At 35.9% G+C, this 20,173-nt stretch overlaps 3 protein-coding genes and 1 long non-coding RNA gene across 4 annotated transcripts; 1 reads left to right on the forward strand and 3 right to left on the reverse strand.

Moving 5' to 3' along the window:
- Positions 3,961 to 5,036, reverse strand: LOC104705530. Its single transcript, XR_002033139.1, has 3 exons — positions 4,738 to 5,036; positions 4,474 to 4,637; positions 3,961 to 4,270 (listed from the first exon to the last, which is right to left on the reverse strand). It is a non-coding gene; the product is annotated as an uncharacterized LOC104705530 (long non-coding RNA).
- Positions 6,875 to 11,032, reverse strand: LOC104705531. The gene is made up of 18 exons (XM_010421549.2): positions 10,946 to 11,032; positions 10,754 to 10,850; positions 10,604 to 10,657; positions 10,466 to 10,506; positions 10,341 to 10,374; positions 10,051 to 10,138; positions 9,587 to 9,678; positions 9,397 to 9,471; positions 8,899 to 8,990; positions 8,680 to 8,809; positions 8,462 to 8,551; positions 8,251 to 8,316; positions 7,968 to 8,059; positions 7,785 to 7,850; positions 7,614 to 7,677; positions 7,435 to 7,523; positions 7,216 to 7,342; positions 6,875 to 7,077 (listed from the first exon to the last, which is right to left on the reverse strand). The coding sequence occupies exons 1-18, from the start codon at positions 11,002 to 11,004 to the stop codon at positions 7,018 to 7,020; spliced, it is 1,416 nt and encodes a 471-aa protein (XP_010419851.1). The 5' UTR covers positions 11,005 to 11,032; the 3' UTR covers positions 6,875 to 7,017.
- LOC104709105 (probable splicing factor 3A subunit 1) lies at positions 15,019 to 15,830 on the forward strand. The gene is made up of 2 exons (XM_019228637.1): positions 15,019 to 15,191; positions 15,248 to 15,830. Exons 1-2 carry the CDS (start codon positions 15,019 to 15,021, stop codon positions 15,828 to 15,830), a joined length of 756 nt encoding a protein of 251 aa, XP_019084182.1.
- On the reverse strand, positions 16,000 to 18,459 carry LOC104705532. Its single transcript, XM_010421550.2, has 6 exons — positions 17,935 to 18,459; positions 17,341 to 17,559; positions 17,131 to 17,235; positions 16,910 to 17,029; positions 16,743 to 16,829; positions 16,000 to 16,627 (listed from the first exon to the last, which is right to left on the reverse strand). The coding sequence occupies exons 1-6, from the start codon at positions 18,301 to 18,303 to the stop codon at positions 16,190 to 16,192; spliced, it is 1,338 nt and encodes a 445-aa protein (XP_010419852.1). The 5' UTR covers positions 18,304 to 18,459; the 3' UTR covers positions 16,000 to 16,189.

A 20,173-nucleotide genomic window follows, 5' to 3' on the forward strand; every position in this document is an offset into this window, starting at 1 on the left:
ACCATCAACCATCACTTATCAACCCTAAAATGATAATTTTGTCTACCCCCACTCCTAATTTTCTTTTTTTTTCAAGAAAAATACTTATGTTCACCCCCTTTTCTTTCAACCAATCAGAATCTTCTATCTAATATTTTTTTTTAAATAAATTAAAATTAAATTAAAAAGCAAAACAAATTAAGGAAACAAATTCTGTATACTTTTAATTAAAGAAAGTTAAATATTGGCTTGGTTTAGATTTTTAAAATTACAAAATTTTGTGTCGGTTTGAGTTTACAAATATGGTGATTAGAGTTTAGGTTTTACAATGAAAACAAAATTATATGTCGGTTTGGGTTTACAAATGAAGTGGTTAGGGTTTAGATTTTACAATTAAAACAAAATTATATGTTGGTTTGGTTTTACAAATGAGGTGGTAAGAGTTTAGATTTTACAATTATAGCGAAATTATATGTTGGTTTGGGTTTACAAATAAGATGGTTAGGATTTAGATTTTACAACTAGATCAAAATTATATGTCGGTTTGGGTTTACAAATGAGATGGTTAGAGTTTAGAGTTTAGATTTTTACAATTAGAATGAAATTATATGTCGGTTTGGGTTTACAAATGAAATGGTTAGGGTTTAGATTTTACAATTATAATGAAATTATATATCGGTTTGGGTTTATAAAAGGGCGGTTTAAGTTTTTAATTTTGTAATAATGTATACAAATTTTATTTCTTTATTTTATAAGGGGGTGAATGAAGAAGTTCGGGTGAACCTAAGTATTGTTCTTTTTTCAAATAGTTAGTTATATTCTTCATTAGTTTTTTTATTTTGGTGAGCAAATTCACCCTAGTTAAAAAAACTAGGATGACTTTATGATAAAACATTTTTTTTGTTTAGTAGAAGATAGAATTCCGTGTGGGACTGATCATCTCTCAAGAGTTGTCTTCCATCCCTTGTATATTAAAAGAGAAGCATTCTTGAAGAAAAGCTAACGTGTCGTCGCTAAAGAGCTATGTGCTCAATTTATGATTTGCCTTTAATATTCTATAATCTTATTATATAAAGTTGGATTTTGAATATAAAGTTGGGTTTTGAAAGTTAGTCATTACCAAGATTTTGAAAAGTTTGAAATTATCAAGATGAGATTTTGACATGTGTAAAAGTTAATATTTAATAAGAGATTTAAAGATTACGACATAAAACAAAAATAAATTTGTTTTAAACAAAATTACAAAAATTAAACAGTTTTTTTAAATAATTATAAGGAGATTAGATATATATATATATAATTCATAAAATTTGAAATTATAACATTATTAACTATTTTTTAATTTCAAATAATTAATTCTACAAAAAAATAGAAAAAGGATTAAGGAAAATATACCATAAATAATTAATTCTAAAAAATATAAATATTCACTTCTATATAAACATAGATCGTCTCATATTTTTCATCTAACAAAATAGTTTATTCAAAAATATTGTTTTCAACTTTGTTCTATTGGTAAAACTGTTTTAATGGAAAAGTAAATTTTCCTTATTTTTTTAAACCAAAATTTTCTCGTACTTTCTCTTTTGTCAGTTTGGAATAGGTAAGATTAATATGTTGACCCAAGAAAAAAGGAAAATTAATATATGCGTCTTCTTTATCTAACACTGTATTTTAAAATTTATTGTAGTAGGTTTATATTGTTTTATTTAATTTATATTTTCATCTTTGAATTATTTGAGATTCATATGTTATCGTGCTTATAATTTATGTTATTTCTTTAATTATGTCAAATTAATTATCTTCTAATTTCTCAACCTTGATTGGTTGGTCATAGATTTTTTTTTTTTATGCAAATATAATTGTTACCCGTTCATTCAATCCTAAAGAGAAATAAAGAGTAGAAGCTCATCAATCTAATGGTTGGATAAAATAGGCTAATCAACACAAGGTTACAACAAACAAATATATATAGATTGGAAAAACATAAATCGTTTTTACATAGGAGCTCAGAGACAGAGGCTGCATCATGGTGTGTCAAAGACACTTCCATGAATACATTGGGAAATTTAACATTCGTTACTATCAAAAGATTTTGTGACGTTAGAAAAAGGTCTTTAGTTTCATTGGTTGTCGGAGCAAACCACTTTGAGATAACTAAAAGAAGTGAACATGTTCTCTCCACACAAGAGAAGGGCAGAGCCGATTTCTCTCTATGGTGGAAGAGGTTGGACGCAAGATTATCTCCTCAAGTGAGGAAGGTGGAGGAGACTGTACGCAAGGTTATCTCCCTATGGGAGAAAGACGGAGCTAATGTTCTCTCCATGGTAGAGGAGGTTGGACGCAAGGTTCTCTCCATAAAAGAGGAGGGCAGAGCCGAGATTCTCTCCATGGTTGGTCATACACTATTGTGATGATACATTATTAATTAGTATACAGTAAAATCTCTATAAATTAATAAGGTCGGGACCATAAAATTTTATTAATTTATAGCGGTTTTAATTTATCGTAAATTATTATTTTATTTATTTATGAAGAGATTTTTAAAATTTTATATTACAAAATAAGATACTTTTGTTATCATTCATATTTTTAAAGAATCTTTTTAATTCATATTTTTAATTTTTTAATTTTTAATTTAGAGTTTAGATAAAAACGATAAATGTTAGAAGTTTAGAGTTTAGGAGAAATTGCTACTAGTATCATTCATGGTAATGATGAAGTCGAAGAATATATTGCGGTAATTTTAGAACCAATTACATGTAAAGAAACAATTTTTGCATTTAGGACTTTCCACAATTTTTAGATGCGGTTTGAGAAGACAACAATAAAAAATATTAGAAATGAGCTCCAATAAGAATTAAATTCAAGAATATGCAAACAACAATAGAGTCATATTTCACTAGATTTTCTTATATATATATTTATATATGTTAATAATATTTGATTATTAATTTATGATATTGATGGGACCATATTTTTACATAGGATTTTCAAAAAATATAATTATCTTATTAATTTATCGAAATGTGTTATTTTTTACAACGGTCCAACTCGGGACCGGAAAAGTTTATTAATTTATAGTATGTATTAATTTAAAGAGTACTAATTTATAGAGGTTCGACTGTAATATGTACTATGTAAAATATTTTTTATTTGAAATGTTTTTTGAGCCAACAATTTTAGTGATTAAAGAAACTATGCAAAAGTAAAAGTAAAGAGACATATAATAGTTGGCTTAATGTGTTCATATAAATATTTTCTAGGTGGTGGTAAAGAATATATTTATAACTTACAATATATCTAGGTGTAAAAAAACATACTTTTAATGGTAATATAGATAAAAAATTTGTAAATAGATATAAATCAGTGTATTATATAACAAAAAGAAAATTTATAAATAACGTACAACAAATTTTAATATATTTGTGTTAAATTTAATTTAATTTACAAAACTTTAAACCCGTATATCGGACAGGTCGTTATATAGTTAATGTCGTAAAGTCGAGTTGTTTACGTCAGCAAGAGAAGAAGTCAATAAGCTAAGAAAAAGGATTACACTGTTTTAATAATTTAATGATGAGAAAATAATTGTTAAGTAATTGTGCTTAACTTTCAAAACCAAACCCACCAAACCAATATATATATATATATATATATACAAATAGCCTAACCTAATAAAGTGTTTTGAAAAACCATCCACATGCGTTAAAGCATGTAATGCCTTATAGCCTTTTTGCCTTTTCTTGCGAGAATGAACCGGGGCATTTGTTTCTTCCTACACTTCTTTGTTACCATTTATATAAGGTTTGTGGTTTCTAAACATATTTCTTTCAACAGTCTCAAAATGTTATCCATAGTTTTCTAGATTCTTGAAGATGATGTTACTAGAACAAAATATATATAAAATCATATATAGAAAACTTTACAGGTAAGCTTTCTATATAAATCATTATTGTTGTGTTTTGGGAATGTTTAAGGACACAAATTTGTGTGGCATGCAAGCCAAAAGATCGACTCTCATCATGCCTAAGGATATCCAGAGATCATAATTTTGCGATTAATCATAATTTGGCACCTACTAAACCAAGTGCCTGAAAAGTAATAATAATCATAATTAACTTGTAACCAATAATAAAGAATACTACCCAAAAAAAGAGAGTAAAGAATATGAATATGCTTTACAAATGGCAGAGGACGATCACAAGTCCAAAAGAAACAAGAGGATTCAAAGAGAGAGAATTACTCAACTCCCCATAATCATGCAGTCTCGTGTGAGAGCTCTGAACCCCTGGAAAGAGAGGAGGGGGTAAGTTAATGAAATCCTTAGTTAAGACACACAAGATGGGAATTGTCCACAGCAGAGGAGCATATAATTGTAAGAAAATATTCAGTGGATAAACAACTCAATTCAATGGAGAACATGTTAAAATTGAACAATAAGGGACCAGATTTTTCAGGCAAAAAAAAAAGAAAAAGAAAAAGGGAAGTTACTGATTTTGTTTGGAGAACCTCTCCGCACGTTTGGCATCTAGGTACTCAAGCTCGTGAGTTAACCAGGCAGCTATAGCAACTGCCAACGCCATGATCGTAGGTACGACGCGTTTACCAAACTGTCTTCTAGAAGTTACAACTGCAGCAGCAAGAGCCTTGGTTGACTGAAACACCAAACCAAAATAAACACATATTAACATGCATGCAGTTTCTCAAGGAAGATGGAAATTTCAGAGTAAATTAAGGTACGAGCTGCTATAATACCTCTTCGAAATCGATCTGCCACTTTTCAAAAGAGGCCCTGTTCCAAATGAAATGAGAGGTCTTAGTTTCCGAATGGTTAGAATCACATAATTCTTACAAGGCATAGAGCCTTAAGTAGTGTCGTGTGGCTAGAGAGCTCAACTGGTATTTTAGCTTGATCTGGAGAGTCTGAACGAGGAAACAGAGGAGGGAGTAAGTAATGAATTCTCTAGTTACGAAACACAAGCTCACCTCAAGGTCCTCATCCATCGAAATTAACCAAACACAGTCAAATATAATCATAAAAATAATAATTTTTGGGATGAATAATAGTAATAATTGACTTGTGTTGGTCGATAATTGAGTTTCCAGAGTTGCAACGTTTCAGTTGCACCTTGTTTCGTTTGTGTTGTCTATTTGTTTTATAAATAAACCAATTTTAGTCTTGATATATACATAACAAGTTTCAGATAAATAAATGTTTCAGTTTTGTTCAGTTTTGTTCTTTATCTTCCATAAAAGAGAAGGGACAAGGTCTCTTACTCTGTTTTCCTCCTTCTTGCTCTCAACAACAGTCTAACAACTTGTGTAACCCAATAATAAGAAAACGGATATGCTTTACAAATGGCAGAGGACGATCACAAAGTTCAAAAGAAAGACGAGAATTCAAAGAGAGACAAAGGGACAAAAACATTCAACTCCCCAAAATTATGCAGTCTCGTGTGGCTGGAGCTCTGAACGCCTGGAGAAACATAGGAGGGGGCCGGGTAAGTTATGAAATCCCTAGGATAAGGACACACAAGCTCATTTCACATCCATGGCAATTGAGCATAGTTGTTAGAAAATGAGCAATGGATAAACAATGCAAATTCAATGAGAACATGTTCTAGTAAAAACTAAAGAATAAGAGATTTTCAGGCAAAAAAAAAAAAAAATGAGAAGTTACCGCTTTTGTTCGGAGAGCTCCTGAGCACGTCTGAAAAAGAGGAAGCAGAGAGGGGTAAGTAATGAACTCCCTAGTTAGGACACAAAAGCTCACATCCATGCGAATTGACCATACACTTAATAATGAAATAGTTGGCTGATCTAGAGCATTTACGACACACACACACACACACACAAAACTACAGCAGCATATAGTTGTAATATAATGAGCAGTGACAAACAATTCAGTTCAATGAGAACATGTTATAGCAAAAATTGAACAATAAGAGACAAGATTGAGAAGTTACCGCTTCTGTTCGGAGAGCTTCCGAGCACGTTTGGCATCTATGTAGTCAAGCTCGTAATTAATTAAGGCGGCTACAGCAAAAGATGACACGACGATAAAAGGTACGAAGTATATGATCCTCTGTCTCACTGATTTTTGAACTGCTTCAGTAAATTCCCGAGATGACTGAAACACCAAAACAAACCAATCATATTATATGCATGCAGGTTCTCAAAAGGGAGAGGAGAGTGTGCAAGATGGAAATTAAGGTACGAGCAGGCTGCTATACCTTTTCAAGATCCTCCATCCCCTGTCTATGTCTAGCGCTGGTACCAAATGAGAGGTCTTAATTAGTTTCCGAATGTGATCATACAAGGCATTGAGAAAGACAGAATAAAAAGATTGGCGACAATACCTATTCATGGCAAGAAACTTGCTCAAATCCGCCTCCTTATATTCTAACTCGGGCTTGGGATCAGGAACAGCCTTCAAAGAAAGGAATAAGTTAGAAAGGAGTTGGGGCAATTTTTGCTTATATCAAAACCACACAAACAACCACCGAGTTTCAAATCAAGGTTCTGTCTGAACCAGTAATATTTTATTTGACCAACCTCTCTTGTTACTCTATCATCATGTTTTCTTATGGTATGGAGTGCAAAGCTATGCCATTCAAGAGCATTTTCAAATGTGATGAGTATACTCTTTTTGGAACATCTAAGTGCTGGAAGTTTTCGGGGGTAACATGATGATTCCAACATTACAAGCTTCTTCCCATCATAATAAATAAATCTACTACAATAATAATGTGAATTCTACTTATTGCTTTACACTAACTCGGCAACATCACTGTTAGTTGTTTTGATCCGTACTGTTTTTTGGACATAAATTTTGCAAAATAAATATAATAAAACAATGATAAAACAACAAGAATCTTATCATTCAGGAGCATTTTCAATGTGATGATGAGTATACTCTTTTTGAAACACCCATTTTTAACCAAAACTTATATTATTCATACATAATCTCGTGGATGGTTTCTATGTTACAACAGCCTAAGCTCAGTCAAGCTCGTAGATGTTACAATTCACCTTCTACAGTTTCTCTGATGTAGATGAGCAATGCCTCTGCGCGATCAGCAGCAAAGACGAATTCTGCAGAATCACCATTTCCATTCAGATTGTGACTTATCTTTATTATTTGACACTTTTGTCTTAGTATGATGCAGAATGCCAAATCATGGTCATCAAGACTAAAATTACTTGGAAGATAATTAAAGCAAATTTGAATACCTGAGTTCCAGCTATGATCATACCGTTGAGAGGATGTGCAGCACAACCTGTGACAGTTTCAGACAATGAAACAAACTTGTTACTGTGATTACACTTCTCTCTCTTCTCATTTCTCTGTGAATCCTCACTGCAACAATATATTAGCAATATCAGGAGTGTAGCCATGAACTTTAGAGAGAGCATAAGATTATATATCAGGAGTTTTCAAGAAATCCTTACTCGTAGTCAACGTGACAAGGAGACCTGGAGCTTGGATGAAAATCAAGAACATGAATCCCTTTCTCGCTCATGGACCCAACCACATAAATCTGCAATATGAATCATATAACTTTGTATAGAATAAGCCAACTAAGATCAGAAAATCTTCACTTATGATTGTTACAAAGCGCAGGGCTTACAGATGATGTTGGCAGCCATGATGGTTTCCGCAATATTAAGTCAGCTGAACTGTTGGAACCATCCCTAAAGAACCAAAATCCAATACTCTTAAAGCTCCTTTTTTCCCAATTGTTGATCAATTTAAATGCATCTTGTTACAAATTAAGCTTGAAGTTCTTGAGTTTACTTACAACCAAGCTGGAGGAGGGCAATGTACATGAGTAACTTCAGATTTATATATGTCAAGAACACCGGACCTGCACTAGAGATATCCACCAAAGGAAAAATGATAAATGATATAAATCAACGAAACAAAACATGAATTCAATCGTATTTCCAAAATGAAATGAGCTGTTATTAAAGGTATGACTTACCAACCATCGTCAAGGTGAAATGCAAGTTGATGAGGAGATGATGGGTTTACATCAATGGAATGAATTTCCTTGGGAACGATTTCTGACTGTGCCTGTAAAGGATTTCAATTTGAGGTTCAAACTATTTCTAATGCTTGCCAATTTCAGCGCGATCAACTGCTGGAAGTTTCGAGGGTAACATGACTCCCACATTACAAATTCTCATTAGTAAAAACCAAAGAGGCAGACCAAGGTTGCTTGAAAGATGGCACAAGTGAGATGCAAAACAAAAGACAGAACTTACCTTAAGAGATGGAATCTTCTGCAGCATTGGTGCAAGATGTAGAGATGCTAAAGGCAAGTGGCTCATCTGAACATTACCAATGTCAAAACGTGATCAAAAATACATGTTTTGCAGAGCCAGAGAACACGAGAATGAACGTAAATTCATGTAGATGTTACAGATAAAATATACTTGCCATAGCCAATTCCAGCCTGGCCCTTGTAAGACTTACATCTTTGCGGCTCTGAAAGGCAGAAGAGTTTCTTCCGCCACGAAGGTCCCATATATGAATGATTCCTTCTTTACCAGCTCCAAAAATAGTCTACATGGTAGATGAAGAAACTCAGTCTAAAACTTTGAGGCCTAACTGAATTTGAAACCATAGTCTTACTGCAACTTCCATGATCAGAAGAACTTTACTGGCTTGGGGATATCTTAATTAATGATTACCTGATTATCCACATATATCTGAATACTCTTGATTGAATCATATCTGTTTGTTGAAAGTTCAATGCATGGTGACACGCCTGCTCTTCTATCCCACACATGAACCATACCAAGTGTATCTGGAGAAAATATTCTGCATAAAGAGCAAATGCAGAAAATTTGCTGAAGAAAGTAGGTACAAAAGAAGCTATAATTTTGTTTCCATCCCAGGGAGATACAAACCTTGAATCGTCATCAGTACTAATGGCAACATCAGATAAACCTCTAAGAATTTTGCGGCCAATAATCGAGAGCTTCTGTCTAGTTTGCAATTCCTGAATCACAATTAAAACGAAAATTGAAATGTGGGTGGAATGATATGAATATTTAGCAAGGCTAGCCTAAGTAGCGCAGATTAAAACTTAATGAGAAGTCTTACTATGGCCATCTCAGTGACCGTGTCATTTCAATAAAAAATTGTCTGGCATTTCTTACAATACATTATTGGTATATCCGCTGCATTTTTTGAACCATGTTGGAAAGGAAAACTTGTTATGCCTACGGCGATACATCTGTGTTCTTGTTTCAAATATACTATAAAACATAAACTGAGCTTACAAGAAGACAACCTAAGTGATGACGATGCGGTCATCATATTGGTTGGAACCAGAAACAGTTGTCGAAAAACCATATAACTAATATCCATGTGATCTCAAAGTCATATGTTGTTGTAAATCATACCTCAGTTGGTTTGGGAGACATGTAACTGATATCAAAGATAAGCACTTTATCATGTTTCCTTGATGTGCAAGCTACCTATAGGAATTGTAATTGCTCAATATACAAAAATGTTTTTCAAATGAAGTGTTAAGAAAGAGTTAAAATGTCAGATACCTCATTTTGTATTGACTATAGAGTATTGAGCACATACCTCATTTTGGTTTGAAGGATTCCATCTAGCGACATCGAAACCCAGACGAAAAGACGAATGCACAACATGCTTAGTTTCATCTTCCGCAGAACCTATTATTGACGACTCAGTAAATTACTCATTCAAAAACTGTAATGAACAAAGGTACAAAAACTTGTATCAGAAGCATACCATGAACGAACAAACAAACTATAAAAAGGTATTATCCAGCAACATCACCATCACCATCATGACGATGAAAATATATTATAAACCTTACTCATATAGATACAAAGTTCAAAATTATAATGCCAGCCACACTTGGGTGAGGGTTTGGGCATTTGGCTGCAATCTATTTGAATATTTGGAGTGAATGCTTGAACTAAAACCATGGAATTCATTCCAGCTCAGAAGCAAAGCTTTTTCAAATAAAGAGACACATGTACGTTAATAATAAACAAAATGAGCAGAGTTCAAAGCTTTACCTGGGCCAACCTTACTCTGGCAATATAGAGTTTCAAAGTCATGCACCGTCAAGCATCCTGATTCTGTAACTGACACTATGTATATACCCTGGAAACAACACTTGTAACCTAAGACATGGTAACAAGAAAATCCGAAGGATATGAAAACTGAAAGCTAAAACACACACACACTCAAGGACTCGAGACATCCTATCTCTCAAGAATAAACAGACATAAAACAGAAAATAATCATATGAAATTGGACATCCACGGTAAACAAGACTCTAAAGATCTTGCTGAGGAGGACTCACCTGATTATCAAACTCAATCCCTGCAACGCCTCGCCTAGGAACCACATTAGAAACGAGTCAAAGCGACAGACCAATTCAAAGCTCACTAGATAGCTATGTACGTAGTAACAACAAGAGAGTCTTACATTGGAGGTGTCGAGGAATGCTGGTGGTGGATCTCCACCATCTGACATAAACAAAACTCTTAGCTCTCAAACAGAATACTCCAAAAATTAATTAAAACACTTAATTACTTCAACAAAAATAAAATAAAAAAATCGTACATGGGTTCGACATGGCTCATCGTTCACATGATAAAGATGTGAAAATTTCCCAATCTTAGCCACAAGAAACAAAATTCACCAAAAATGTCAAATCTAACGAAGAGTTTAATCTCATGATAAAGCAACAAAAATTCGAGGATAAAGTAAAACCTCCGAGTAGGAATGAGCAACGAGAGTATAGAGTTCGTGTCGATAAGCTGACTCCAATCGTCCGTTCAATTCGATTAAAGATCGTTTCCATGGCCGCCTTCGATAAAAATTGAGTAAATTAAACAGAAGAAAACGCCAATTTTACAAACAAAGAAGATAAGGGGAAAAAAAAACACAAGTAGATCGAATTACCTGACCGTAGTTTTAGAATTTCCCGGCGACGATTCCGGCGAAACCAAGTATTTCTCCATTGATTTGCCCCTCCGACCAACTCTTAATTTTCCCGCCTTTGAGTGTGTAAAAAGGAGGGAGAGACTGACCTAAACCCATTTATCTAAAATTAATATTATAAGCCCATTTAGAAAGGCCCATTAGTAAACTGAAACACGAGTTTCGTTATAACACGAGCCGGGCTCGGTTAGATTTTTTTTTTGGTGGATCTTTTTCGTGTCTCCTTGACTTCCAAGCTTTAGGTCTCGTAGTCGTTCGTTCTCAGCTTTCTTCTCGATCTCAAAGTCGTTCTCGTCTCAGGTATGGTGCTTCTTATCTTTCTCTTTGTGTTTTTTTTTTCCTACGATCTCTTTAATTTCTCTCTCTCTCAGCATTTATTTCCGCCTTGATTAACCTTGAAATTTTGACCTAAATCAATCTGATTTTTAGGGTTTCTTTTGATTTTGATATTCATGGTTTTCTGAATTTGATTTGAATCTTTTCTTATGTTTTTCCGGTTGCAGAAAAATATTTCCAGTTCAAACCAAGCTCCGGAGTATGTAGCAATCACTGAGCCACCTCCAAAAATCAGAATTCTTATTGAGCATATTGCACTGATGGTGTCCAAACTGGGGATCGAGATGGAGAGGAAGGTCTTGTTGGCTGGAGAGGGGATTCAAGATAAGACTTCTTGAGAAGACCAGACGACCCTTACCACGCATTTTACCAGCTCAAGCTTACTGAATACCGTGCTCGGAATCAAGAAGATGGATCAGCTCAACCTGATGCTCCAGCTACTGATGAGTCTGTTCGTGTTGTTATGGTCCCTCTATTATCGGCCTTGGGTTACCCTCTAGCACCTCAAAGTTTTTCATTGAAACCTCCCGAAGGGATCACGCTCTTGCAACTTGGTATTATTAAAGCTCACAGCTCAGTTTGTGGCTCGGTATGGGATGCTTTTTTTGGCGGAATTGGTGAAGAGAGTGACTACGAACCCTCAGTTTGAGTTTATGAAGGAAACTGATGGCAGGCCTGATTATTTCACACACCTCGTTGTTGCGTATTCGAGAGTAGTAAATCGTTCCCAAAAGCTGAGCGAGAGGGGTGCTGCTTGTATGGAAACCCTTCTCAATGGTTTTTTCGATCAACTTCAACTGGAAATGGCGGATAGGAGTGATTTGCATGCTTTTGCGGGTTGTGTTGACTATTTTGCTTACATGGAGAATAGAGAATCTTAAGGTCTTTTTTTTTTTTTTTCTTTATTCTGATTTGACTTGTATGAAAGATGCTTAACATGCCTGTTTTCATCTTCCACATAACCTATTATTGATGACTCAGTAACTTACTCAGGTTTCAAAACTGTAATGAACAGATCGGTACATACAAAAACTTGTCTGAAGCATAGTATGAGGAAACAAACTATATATTATTAACCGTATGGTCCGACAACATCATCGTCATTGTCATTGATGTTTAAAATTAAAATCTTATATACCTTACTCTCATTAAGGAATTCCATTGACGACTGATTTAAAAAAAAATGATTCAGTTTTCATATATCTTCCTCCCAAAAATTAAGTCGGTCTAATTACAAATTATAACCGACATTATAAGCCCAATTAATAAAGGCTCATTGGAAAGCTGTAATAATTAAAAACCCTAATACTAGTTTCGTTATAAATTACTACTAGCCTACGCATAAGGGCTCAGTTAAATTATTTTGGAAGGAGGATCTTCTTCGTGTTTCCTTGACTCCCAAGGTTTAGGTCTCGAAGTCATTGGCGCTCAGCTTCTTCTCGACCTCACGGCAGTTCTCGTCGCGACGCTGTTCATTCTCGGCTGAGGTACGGTGCTTCCTATCATACCTAAATTAGGTCTTAAAAAAACTGATAATTTGGAGAATCTGATTTTGATATTTCTTTTGATTTGATATATATGGTGTTCTGAATTTGATTTGAATGTTTTCTTATGTTTTTGTCTGGTTGTAGAAAGAAAAATATGGATGTAGCAATCATTGAGCCACCTCCAACACTCAGAGATCTTATTGAAAGAACGGCACGTTTTGTTTCCAAAAAGGGGATGGAGATGGAGAGGAGGATGATGTACTGTAAAAGTTTCAACTTCTTGAAGACAACAGACCCTTTTCACCCGTTTTACCAGCTCAAGCTTACTGAATACCGTGCTCGCAATCAAGAAGATGGATCAGCTCAGAATATCCAACCTGGTGCTCCCGCTACTGATAATGGTGTTCGTCTTTATATGTTTCCCAAAGTGTCGGCTCTTCTTAACCCTCTACCACCTCACAGATTTTCATTGAAACCTCCCGAAGGGGTCACGCTCTTGCAACTTGGTATCATTAAGCTCACAGCTCAGTTTGTGGCTCGGTATGGGATGGTTTTTCTGGCGGAATTGGTGAAGAGAGTGGTTATAAACCCTCAGTTTGAGTTTATGAAGGAAACTGATGGCAGGCGTGAATATTTCACAAACCTCGTTGTTGCTTTCTTCTGCTTACGTGCCACCAACTGCTCAACACTTTTCAATGATGTCGTTGAACCCACCGCCACAAATGCAGCCGCCTGGTATGCCTTTAAAGTTGTCCAGTTCGACGCAGAGTGATTTGCAAGTACCGGCGCAAAAATTTTTAAACCAAGCTCCGGCGGTTGTAACAAACATTAAGCCACGTCCAGATGTCGCAATTATCATTGATGAAACGGCACTTTTGGTTTCCAAATAGGGTTTGGAGATTGAGAGTCTGATCAGGGACTGTAATGTGGATGATACAAGATTCAGCTTCTTGAGGAGCTCACACCCTTCTCACGCAATTTACCAGCAGAAGCTTACTGAATTCCGTGAGTCTGTAGGTAATGCACTACCCAATCACGTGACTCGTCGATCCCTGGATTGGGGTAAGGATCCCAGCAATATTGCATTAGTTAGACCTCTTGAAGGCATCACGCCCAAGGAACTTGGTATTATGAAGCTCACAGCGCTGTTTGTGGTGCGGTATAAGAGTCATTTCTTGGCCGAATTGGTGCAGAGAGTAAAAATGAACCCTCACTTTGAGTTTATGAGGGATAGTGATGGTACCAGGTACTGTTTTTACATTCAGCTTATTCGTGCGTATGGGACTGTATTACTGCCGTCTCAGAAGACGAGGAATAAGACGGGTGTTGCTTTTGTGGAGACCGTTCTTAATGAGGGGAATCGTGCGTTTACGGAGACCGTTCTTAATGGTTTTTTCGAGCTTCTTCAATTGGAAATGCAAGAGGAGGGAGTGGAGATGTCTATGAGGGATATGCATGCTTTTGTGGGTGGTGTTGATTATTTTGCTCTCATGGAAAAATGATAAGTCTTGTATGGGGATGATGCGACCACCACAGGCAAACACACAAAAGTTGGACGAGTACGACTTTGTGTAGAAGACTTGCGTCCTGTAATGTTTTACTTCCACTCTTAAAGTTTTTTTTTTGTCTTAATTTTCTCTCGCCTTCATTAGCTATTCTATAGTTAACTAAAAAGGGGAGATACAGTAATGACCCAATCCAGTTTTTTAGAAAATATATTGACAATGCAAAGCTAATGAATGATTCAGTTTGCCGGAAAAATAAATGAATATTTTCATCTCCTTTTTCTATCAAATTAAATTCGGCCTAACAAATTATAATGGACAGACATTGGAAAACTGTAAATACTACTAATTGAATCCTCGGTTGATTATATTTATTCACAAGAAGAACTATAAATCGTTTCTGTTGCAGCAGCTCACTATTATTACCTTGTCAAACACGTCTTTGGCTTTATTCCTTTTCCTACTCTGTTTTCAGTTTTCTGTCTCTTCTTAGTTTATCCTTTTTATTTTGGATTTAGGAATCCTAATTACATTAGGTTTGGGTAGTGTTAACGCTTCTCTATAAATATAGACCTCCAACTCCAATGCTGGTAAAAATTAAGAAGAACCATCCCTCGGCTTCACCAGTTTCGTTTTACTTCCAAGATTTAGGTTTCGCAGTCGTTTCTTCTTATCTCTCCCGTCCCCAAAACCCTAAGTAGAAAGAATGTTCACTTCGACAAATCAAGCTCCGGAGGATGTAGCAATCGTCGAGCCACCTCCAGAGATCAGAAGCTCGGTTGAGAAAACTGCACTTTTGGTTTCCTGGACAGTGGCGGAGATGGAGAGGAGGATCATGGCCATTAGTAAGGATACTGAAGATTTCAACTTTCTGAGGAAGTCAGATCCTTATCACGCATTTTACCAGCACAAGCTTGCTGAATACCGTGCCTGAATCAAGATATAGATGGGTGCCTCCGACCTGATCCTTTAGCTAAGTTAAAAGGTGATGCACAACCTCGTCCTCCAGCTACTCTCCCTGAAGGATTCAGTACTCGAAAGGAGCTTTGTACTGTTAACCTCACAGCCGAGTATGTGGCACGGTATGGAGTGGATTTTTGGTTACATTTGTATAGGAAAGAGCATATGAACCCTCAATTTGAGTTTCTGACGCCAGCTGATAGCAAGTTCGAGTATTTCGATCAGGTTGCTGTTTTGAAGTCGGAAGTAATAAAGCGTTCTGAAAAGCTGACTAGTGATCGTATGGAGATTGTTATCGAGGGTTTTTTCTATAATCTTCATCGTTTAGAGGAATTGCGGATTCAGAAGGAGGGAATGGAAAAAGCTCCGGGTAAGATTAATTTGTCTGCTTCTTCTGTTGGTGGTGGTGATGGTCGTTTTGCTCACATCAAGGACGAAGATTTGCCACTACTTAAACACCCTTTGACGAGGAAGAACTTTCTATCAGAAAGGCAGCCTGCTATGCTTCCACTGGGATCTCAGCTTGCTCTTCTTCAAGCTCAGCAGGAGAAATCCTAACACTGTACATCTTCTTGTGAGATCGCAGGGAATTGCTTTTTTCAATCTCTTTAACTCTTCTTTGTTTAAAATAAACTGACTCAAGTTTGCTTATTATGACTTAACGCTGTCATCTTAAAAATCTCTTTTCTTTTTTAATATTATGTGATGCTTATGTTTCATGCATGCCTGCTTCAAAAATCCTACAAGCATTTTACATTATAAAACTCAAAAAATCCAACTGAGAGCTTTTGATATGAAGTCAAGATTCTCAAAACAAATAATTTGATGGCATATTATACTTTTAGCTACAATATACTTTTAGATTCCGAAACACCTACTTACAGTAACATCTGGCCGCTGGTATAGACCAATACTCACTAAACCCATCTCTTATGCAAACTAGAGGATTCTCTTGGAGTAGTCTGCAGTGGCCTTCTAGGTTTCTTTGAATCACTTGTAGAGGAATCCCTTTTAATCCTTGAAGAAGAAGAAACTGAAACAGGCTTACGGCGGGTAGTCGATGGACTAACTACTGAAGGCGGCTTTACAGATTTCACAAGTGACGTCGAGGATTTAGCTGGAGCTGAGTTATGGATTTGTCCCACAGCTTTGAGTTGTTCCTCCTTTATGAAATCAACTGGAGCCTCCATCACAGCTCGCTGGGGTGTGTCTACAGTAGGTTCCGAATCAGAGGATGAAGAAGTTGTAAGAAGATCCATATCATAAAGAAGATTGTCCATTCTCATTGGGAATTCATGGGTATTTGAGACTGCAGCTGAATAGGAGGACCTCCGGAGCTTAGTGAGCTGTGTGACCTGCGCATTTCACAATGTATGGAAGGTATCATATACAATGATCTACCAGGAACATTTCAGGATGAAAATCGAAAGCAAGGCTCTGGAACTTGTAAAGGTTGGTTAAGTTTATCACCTTTTCTTCTAACACCAGCACGTCTCTCTTGAGCTTCTTAATTATTGTCTTCTTCCTGCGAATAATCTCTTCAAGCTCCGTTTCTCGCTGTTAAAGAAAGAAGAAACATAAGTCATACGAAGAAATTTGAAGGGAGTTTGAAAAAAAGTCTAGGATGCCGCGGTTACTTTTGAACCAGCTTTGGTGGTCGATTGAAGAAACGAAGTTAAGTCCTTTATTGTTGCATCTTTCTCTTGACACTCCTTTCTGAGGGAAAGCATGTCTTGGTCGAGTGAAAGATTATCAAACTGCAATACACATTAAAACCAAATGATCTGTCATTAGCAACAAAACCAACCAAGACCCAACACAAAGATTGTTTCACCAAATTCACAAGTTCTTAACATACATGGTTTTCTGCAGCAGAAGTGACACTGGAACACCAATCTGACATGTAAGACATACGCCTTTCCTCTGGCTCTGCGTCAATCACCAGATTTGTAGGAACTTTATCCTAAACAGTAAAACCAGTGAGAAGTTGAGAAACATAATTATAATCAATTGGATCAATAGAAATGATAGATGCTCATCAATGATCGCCATGGACACAGACGCACACCTGTATAACAACAGGTGATGAGTGATGATGTTGATCACATAGCCAGCAGCCACAATCTACGAAATTAATCCTCTCAGATCCAAACTTTTCTTTAAAAGTTGGTTGTAGATCATCATCATGCTCTGAGATCTTGGTTCCAGTTCCAGACTGATCCTTGACAAGATTTAGCTGTTGACACAAATCGTCAAGCTTTTGCTGCATACTTGAAAGAACCTGATCCTGAAAAAAAAAAAATATATATCCACACTTGCACTTAAACAACGAGGACACCAACATTACAATAACCATATCTCTCTTAAGTTTTCAAACACACAAAAAGGTTGAAGACTTCATCAGTGAGACCATTGTGAAGTCAACACTTGAGATCTAGAGAGATTAAACACATAAAATTGTATGATTAAAACCATAATGTGTGAAATTCAAAAACAAGTAACGGAAATTGAAAGCATAAATAAACAGAATCATGTAAAAGCAAAGTGCTTTAAATTAAACAATCCGAAAAAAATGCTAATATTTTTTAAGTAAAAATTGTTCAAAGTAACGAAATTTATCAAATCCCAAGCAGTTAAGTTAATAAGAGAAACCAATACGAACCCTAAGACCAACAGATTTCTGGAGCTTTCGAATCAAACCGTTCTTCTTCGACTCAGAGGCGGCGACGCTAATGACGGCCACAATCAGGAACCTCTGGTAAGGAGTGAAGAGCTCCCACGCGAGGGTTTCGTCTCGGCTCAATCCGCCGCCGATTGACCGAGCGGAGCTGGCTTCATCGGAATTGACGAGTAAACCTTGGAGAGAGATGTAAGATAGACGCCGAGACGATTGCAGAGGCTGACAAGGACGACGGGTGAAGTGAGCTGAGAGAGGAGGCGGAATGAGAGAGGAGGAAAAGGGGGAGAGATGGACTGAAGCGGGCGGAATTGGGTAAGACCCGGGATCCGGATCCGAACCGGGTTCATCCATGGGAGGAAGGAAGGAGGAATCAACGAGGTTTGAGAGATTTTCAATTTTCAATTTTGAGACTTTTTTTTTTTGGGGGTTTTGGAAGTTTCTGTGATTTCAAAAGTTGAGATTTCCCCCCCCCCCGTAAGGAAGGTGAAGCGATTCAAGGGTTAACGTTGAGTGTGTGTGTGTGTGTGAGCGTGAGCATCATCATCATCTCCTTGTCCAGCCTGGGTCACTCTACTTACTACACCTTTTTGTTTTGTTTTGTTATTTTTTCTTCGAGCATATCTCTGTCTGTGTAAGCCACGTATGTTTGTTTACTCTATTTGGTTAAATCACCTTTTTAGTGTCTAGTAATTTTTTCACTAGTAATTTTCTATTACAGTTTTGATTTTTAGTTTTTTAAAACTGTAGAAAAAATTACCAATTGAACTTTGATTTTATCCAAAAGCATGTGTACTTTGTTTCTTCTAATCATCTTTTTTTATCGTTTTCAATCACGGTTAATCGAATAGTTTGATGTCGAAATCCATACATGGATCATGGATGATGAATTTGTCCGAAATTTTTTGTGACAGTCTGAAAATTGTGGCTTTTCCTCTAGTCAATTAGTGGATCTATCACAGTTTAAGAATGATATCAGCTCAACATATATTTTAGAACGGTTCACTTCTGATCCCAACTTTATGGGGCTGTCCTTAAGATTTGCATACCAAGTGCAAAAAGAAGAACGTTTCAGACTTCTCCTTTTATTTTGGGTGTTTTCTTCAGATTTTTTTTTTTCAGACTTCTTCTTGTTTATCTGCCTTGATTATCAAACCATCATCGATGAGATTCCTCGAACCATTACAGATTATGAATTTAGGATATAAGTTGTGGCCACTTCAAGGCAATGTTTAGAAATCTGGACGGACCACGCTCGTCAGATCAGTAAAGCCGCGGATACATGCATCCAATAATTTCGTCTGTACAGACTTTCAAAACCAATATTTTTACGACATGGTCGGTATCTATCTATGCATCTTTTAAATCCGAAGCTCCTTCCTTACATGTATTTCAAAACAGCTTGGTTAGTAAGTGTAAAACTTTAACGGATATGTATTTTTTTTTTCATGTATTTCTTGTTTTTGTATATTGTAGTCTGACGTTTAAGTTTCATTCAAATTTCAATTAGTTTAATTTCGTAGTAATGTTTTCAAATAGTTTAATTTACATTTTTCAGAGTACATCACTACATCAGTTTGTGTCTTTACCGTCAAGATAATACTATTTGTCAAGTGGCTTTTATTGTGGTACTAGCCAAAAATAAACCAGAAGTTCTGTATATGTTCAATTAATTAGGGGTACTTAACCCATAACATAGTTTAGTTGAGTTGGTTTGGTGGGCCTGTGTCCAATGTCGGTGGTGAACTGTGCATGGGTCGTGTCTTTCATAAGAATGAAAGATATATAGATATTACCATAACTCCATAAGTTTCACAACCGTGTTTTTAGCTGTAAATTAACCTTCATTTGAATATATCTCACACTTTAAGCAACTTGATAATCTGCAAGGGTGTGAATGAACTATAGTTTTTTGAGATGGAATCAGTCTAAATGCATCTTGATTGAAGATCTCTATGATCTGTCATTGATCACACATTTCACATTTCGAAGAGCAAGGACGGACACTGTGAAAGTTTCTGATAGATGACTCTATAACACAACAAAATGAACACACACACTCACAAGTCAGAACTAGATTACATAATTTTTCTTCATTGATGATATCTCGATTTCGATTCTGATAATAAGTGTACGAAGTACGATGATGGCTTCCCCTCATAACTATATAGTAGCTAGATATAATTTTTCGTTGGAAGAACAACAAGATACGACACGAAGAACA

The sequence above is a fragment of the Camelina sativa genome, chromosome 8 (genome assembly GCF_000633955.1).
Source record: "Camelina sativa cultivar DH55 chromosome 8, Cs, whole genome shotgun sequence".
NCBI lineage: Eukaryota > Viridiplantae > Streptophyta > Magnoliopsida > Brassicales > Brassicaceae > Camelina > Camelina sativa.

What these genes read in the sequence shown, in the direction of transcription:
- LOC104709105 (XM_019228637.1), top strand. Translation starts at nt 15,019, where the DNA reads ATGTTCACTTCGACAAATCAAGCTCCGGAGGATGTAGCAATCGTCGAG. An exon ending in GATTTCAACTTTCTGAGGAA is followed by an intron (nt 15,192 to 15,247) that starts GTCAGATCCTTA and finishes ACCGTGCCTGAA; the next exon opens with TCAAGATATAGATGGGTGCC.
- LOC104705531 (XM_010421549.2), bottom strand. Translation starts at nt 11,004, where the DNA reads ATGGAGAAATACTTGGTTTCGCCGGAATCGTCGCCGGGAAATTCTAAA. An exon ending in AATTCTAAAACTACGGTCAG is followed by an intron (nt 10,851 to 10,945) that starts GTAATTCGATCT and finishes TTTTTATCGAAG; the next exon opens with GCGGCCATGGAAACGATCTT. An exon ending in TTTCACCTTGACGATGGTTG is followed by an intron (nt 7,851 to 7,967) that starts GTAAGTCATACC and finishes TCTCTAGTGCAG; the next exon opens with GTCCGGTGTTCTTGACATAT.
- LOC104705532 (XM_010421550.2), bottom strand. Translation starts at nt 18,303, where the DNA reads ATGGATGAACCCGGTTCGGATCCGGATCCCGGGTCTTACCCAATTCCG. An exon ending in CTTCTGCTGCAGAAAACCAT is followed by an intron (nt 17,030 to 17,130) that starts GTATGTTAAGAA and finishes TGTGTATTGCAG; the next exon opens with TTTGATAATCTTTCACTCGA. An exon ending in TGCTGGTGTTAGAAGAAAAG is followed by an intron (nt 16,628 to 16,742) that starts GTGATAAACTTA and finishes TGAAATGCGCAG; the next exon opens with GTCACACAGCTCACTAAGCT.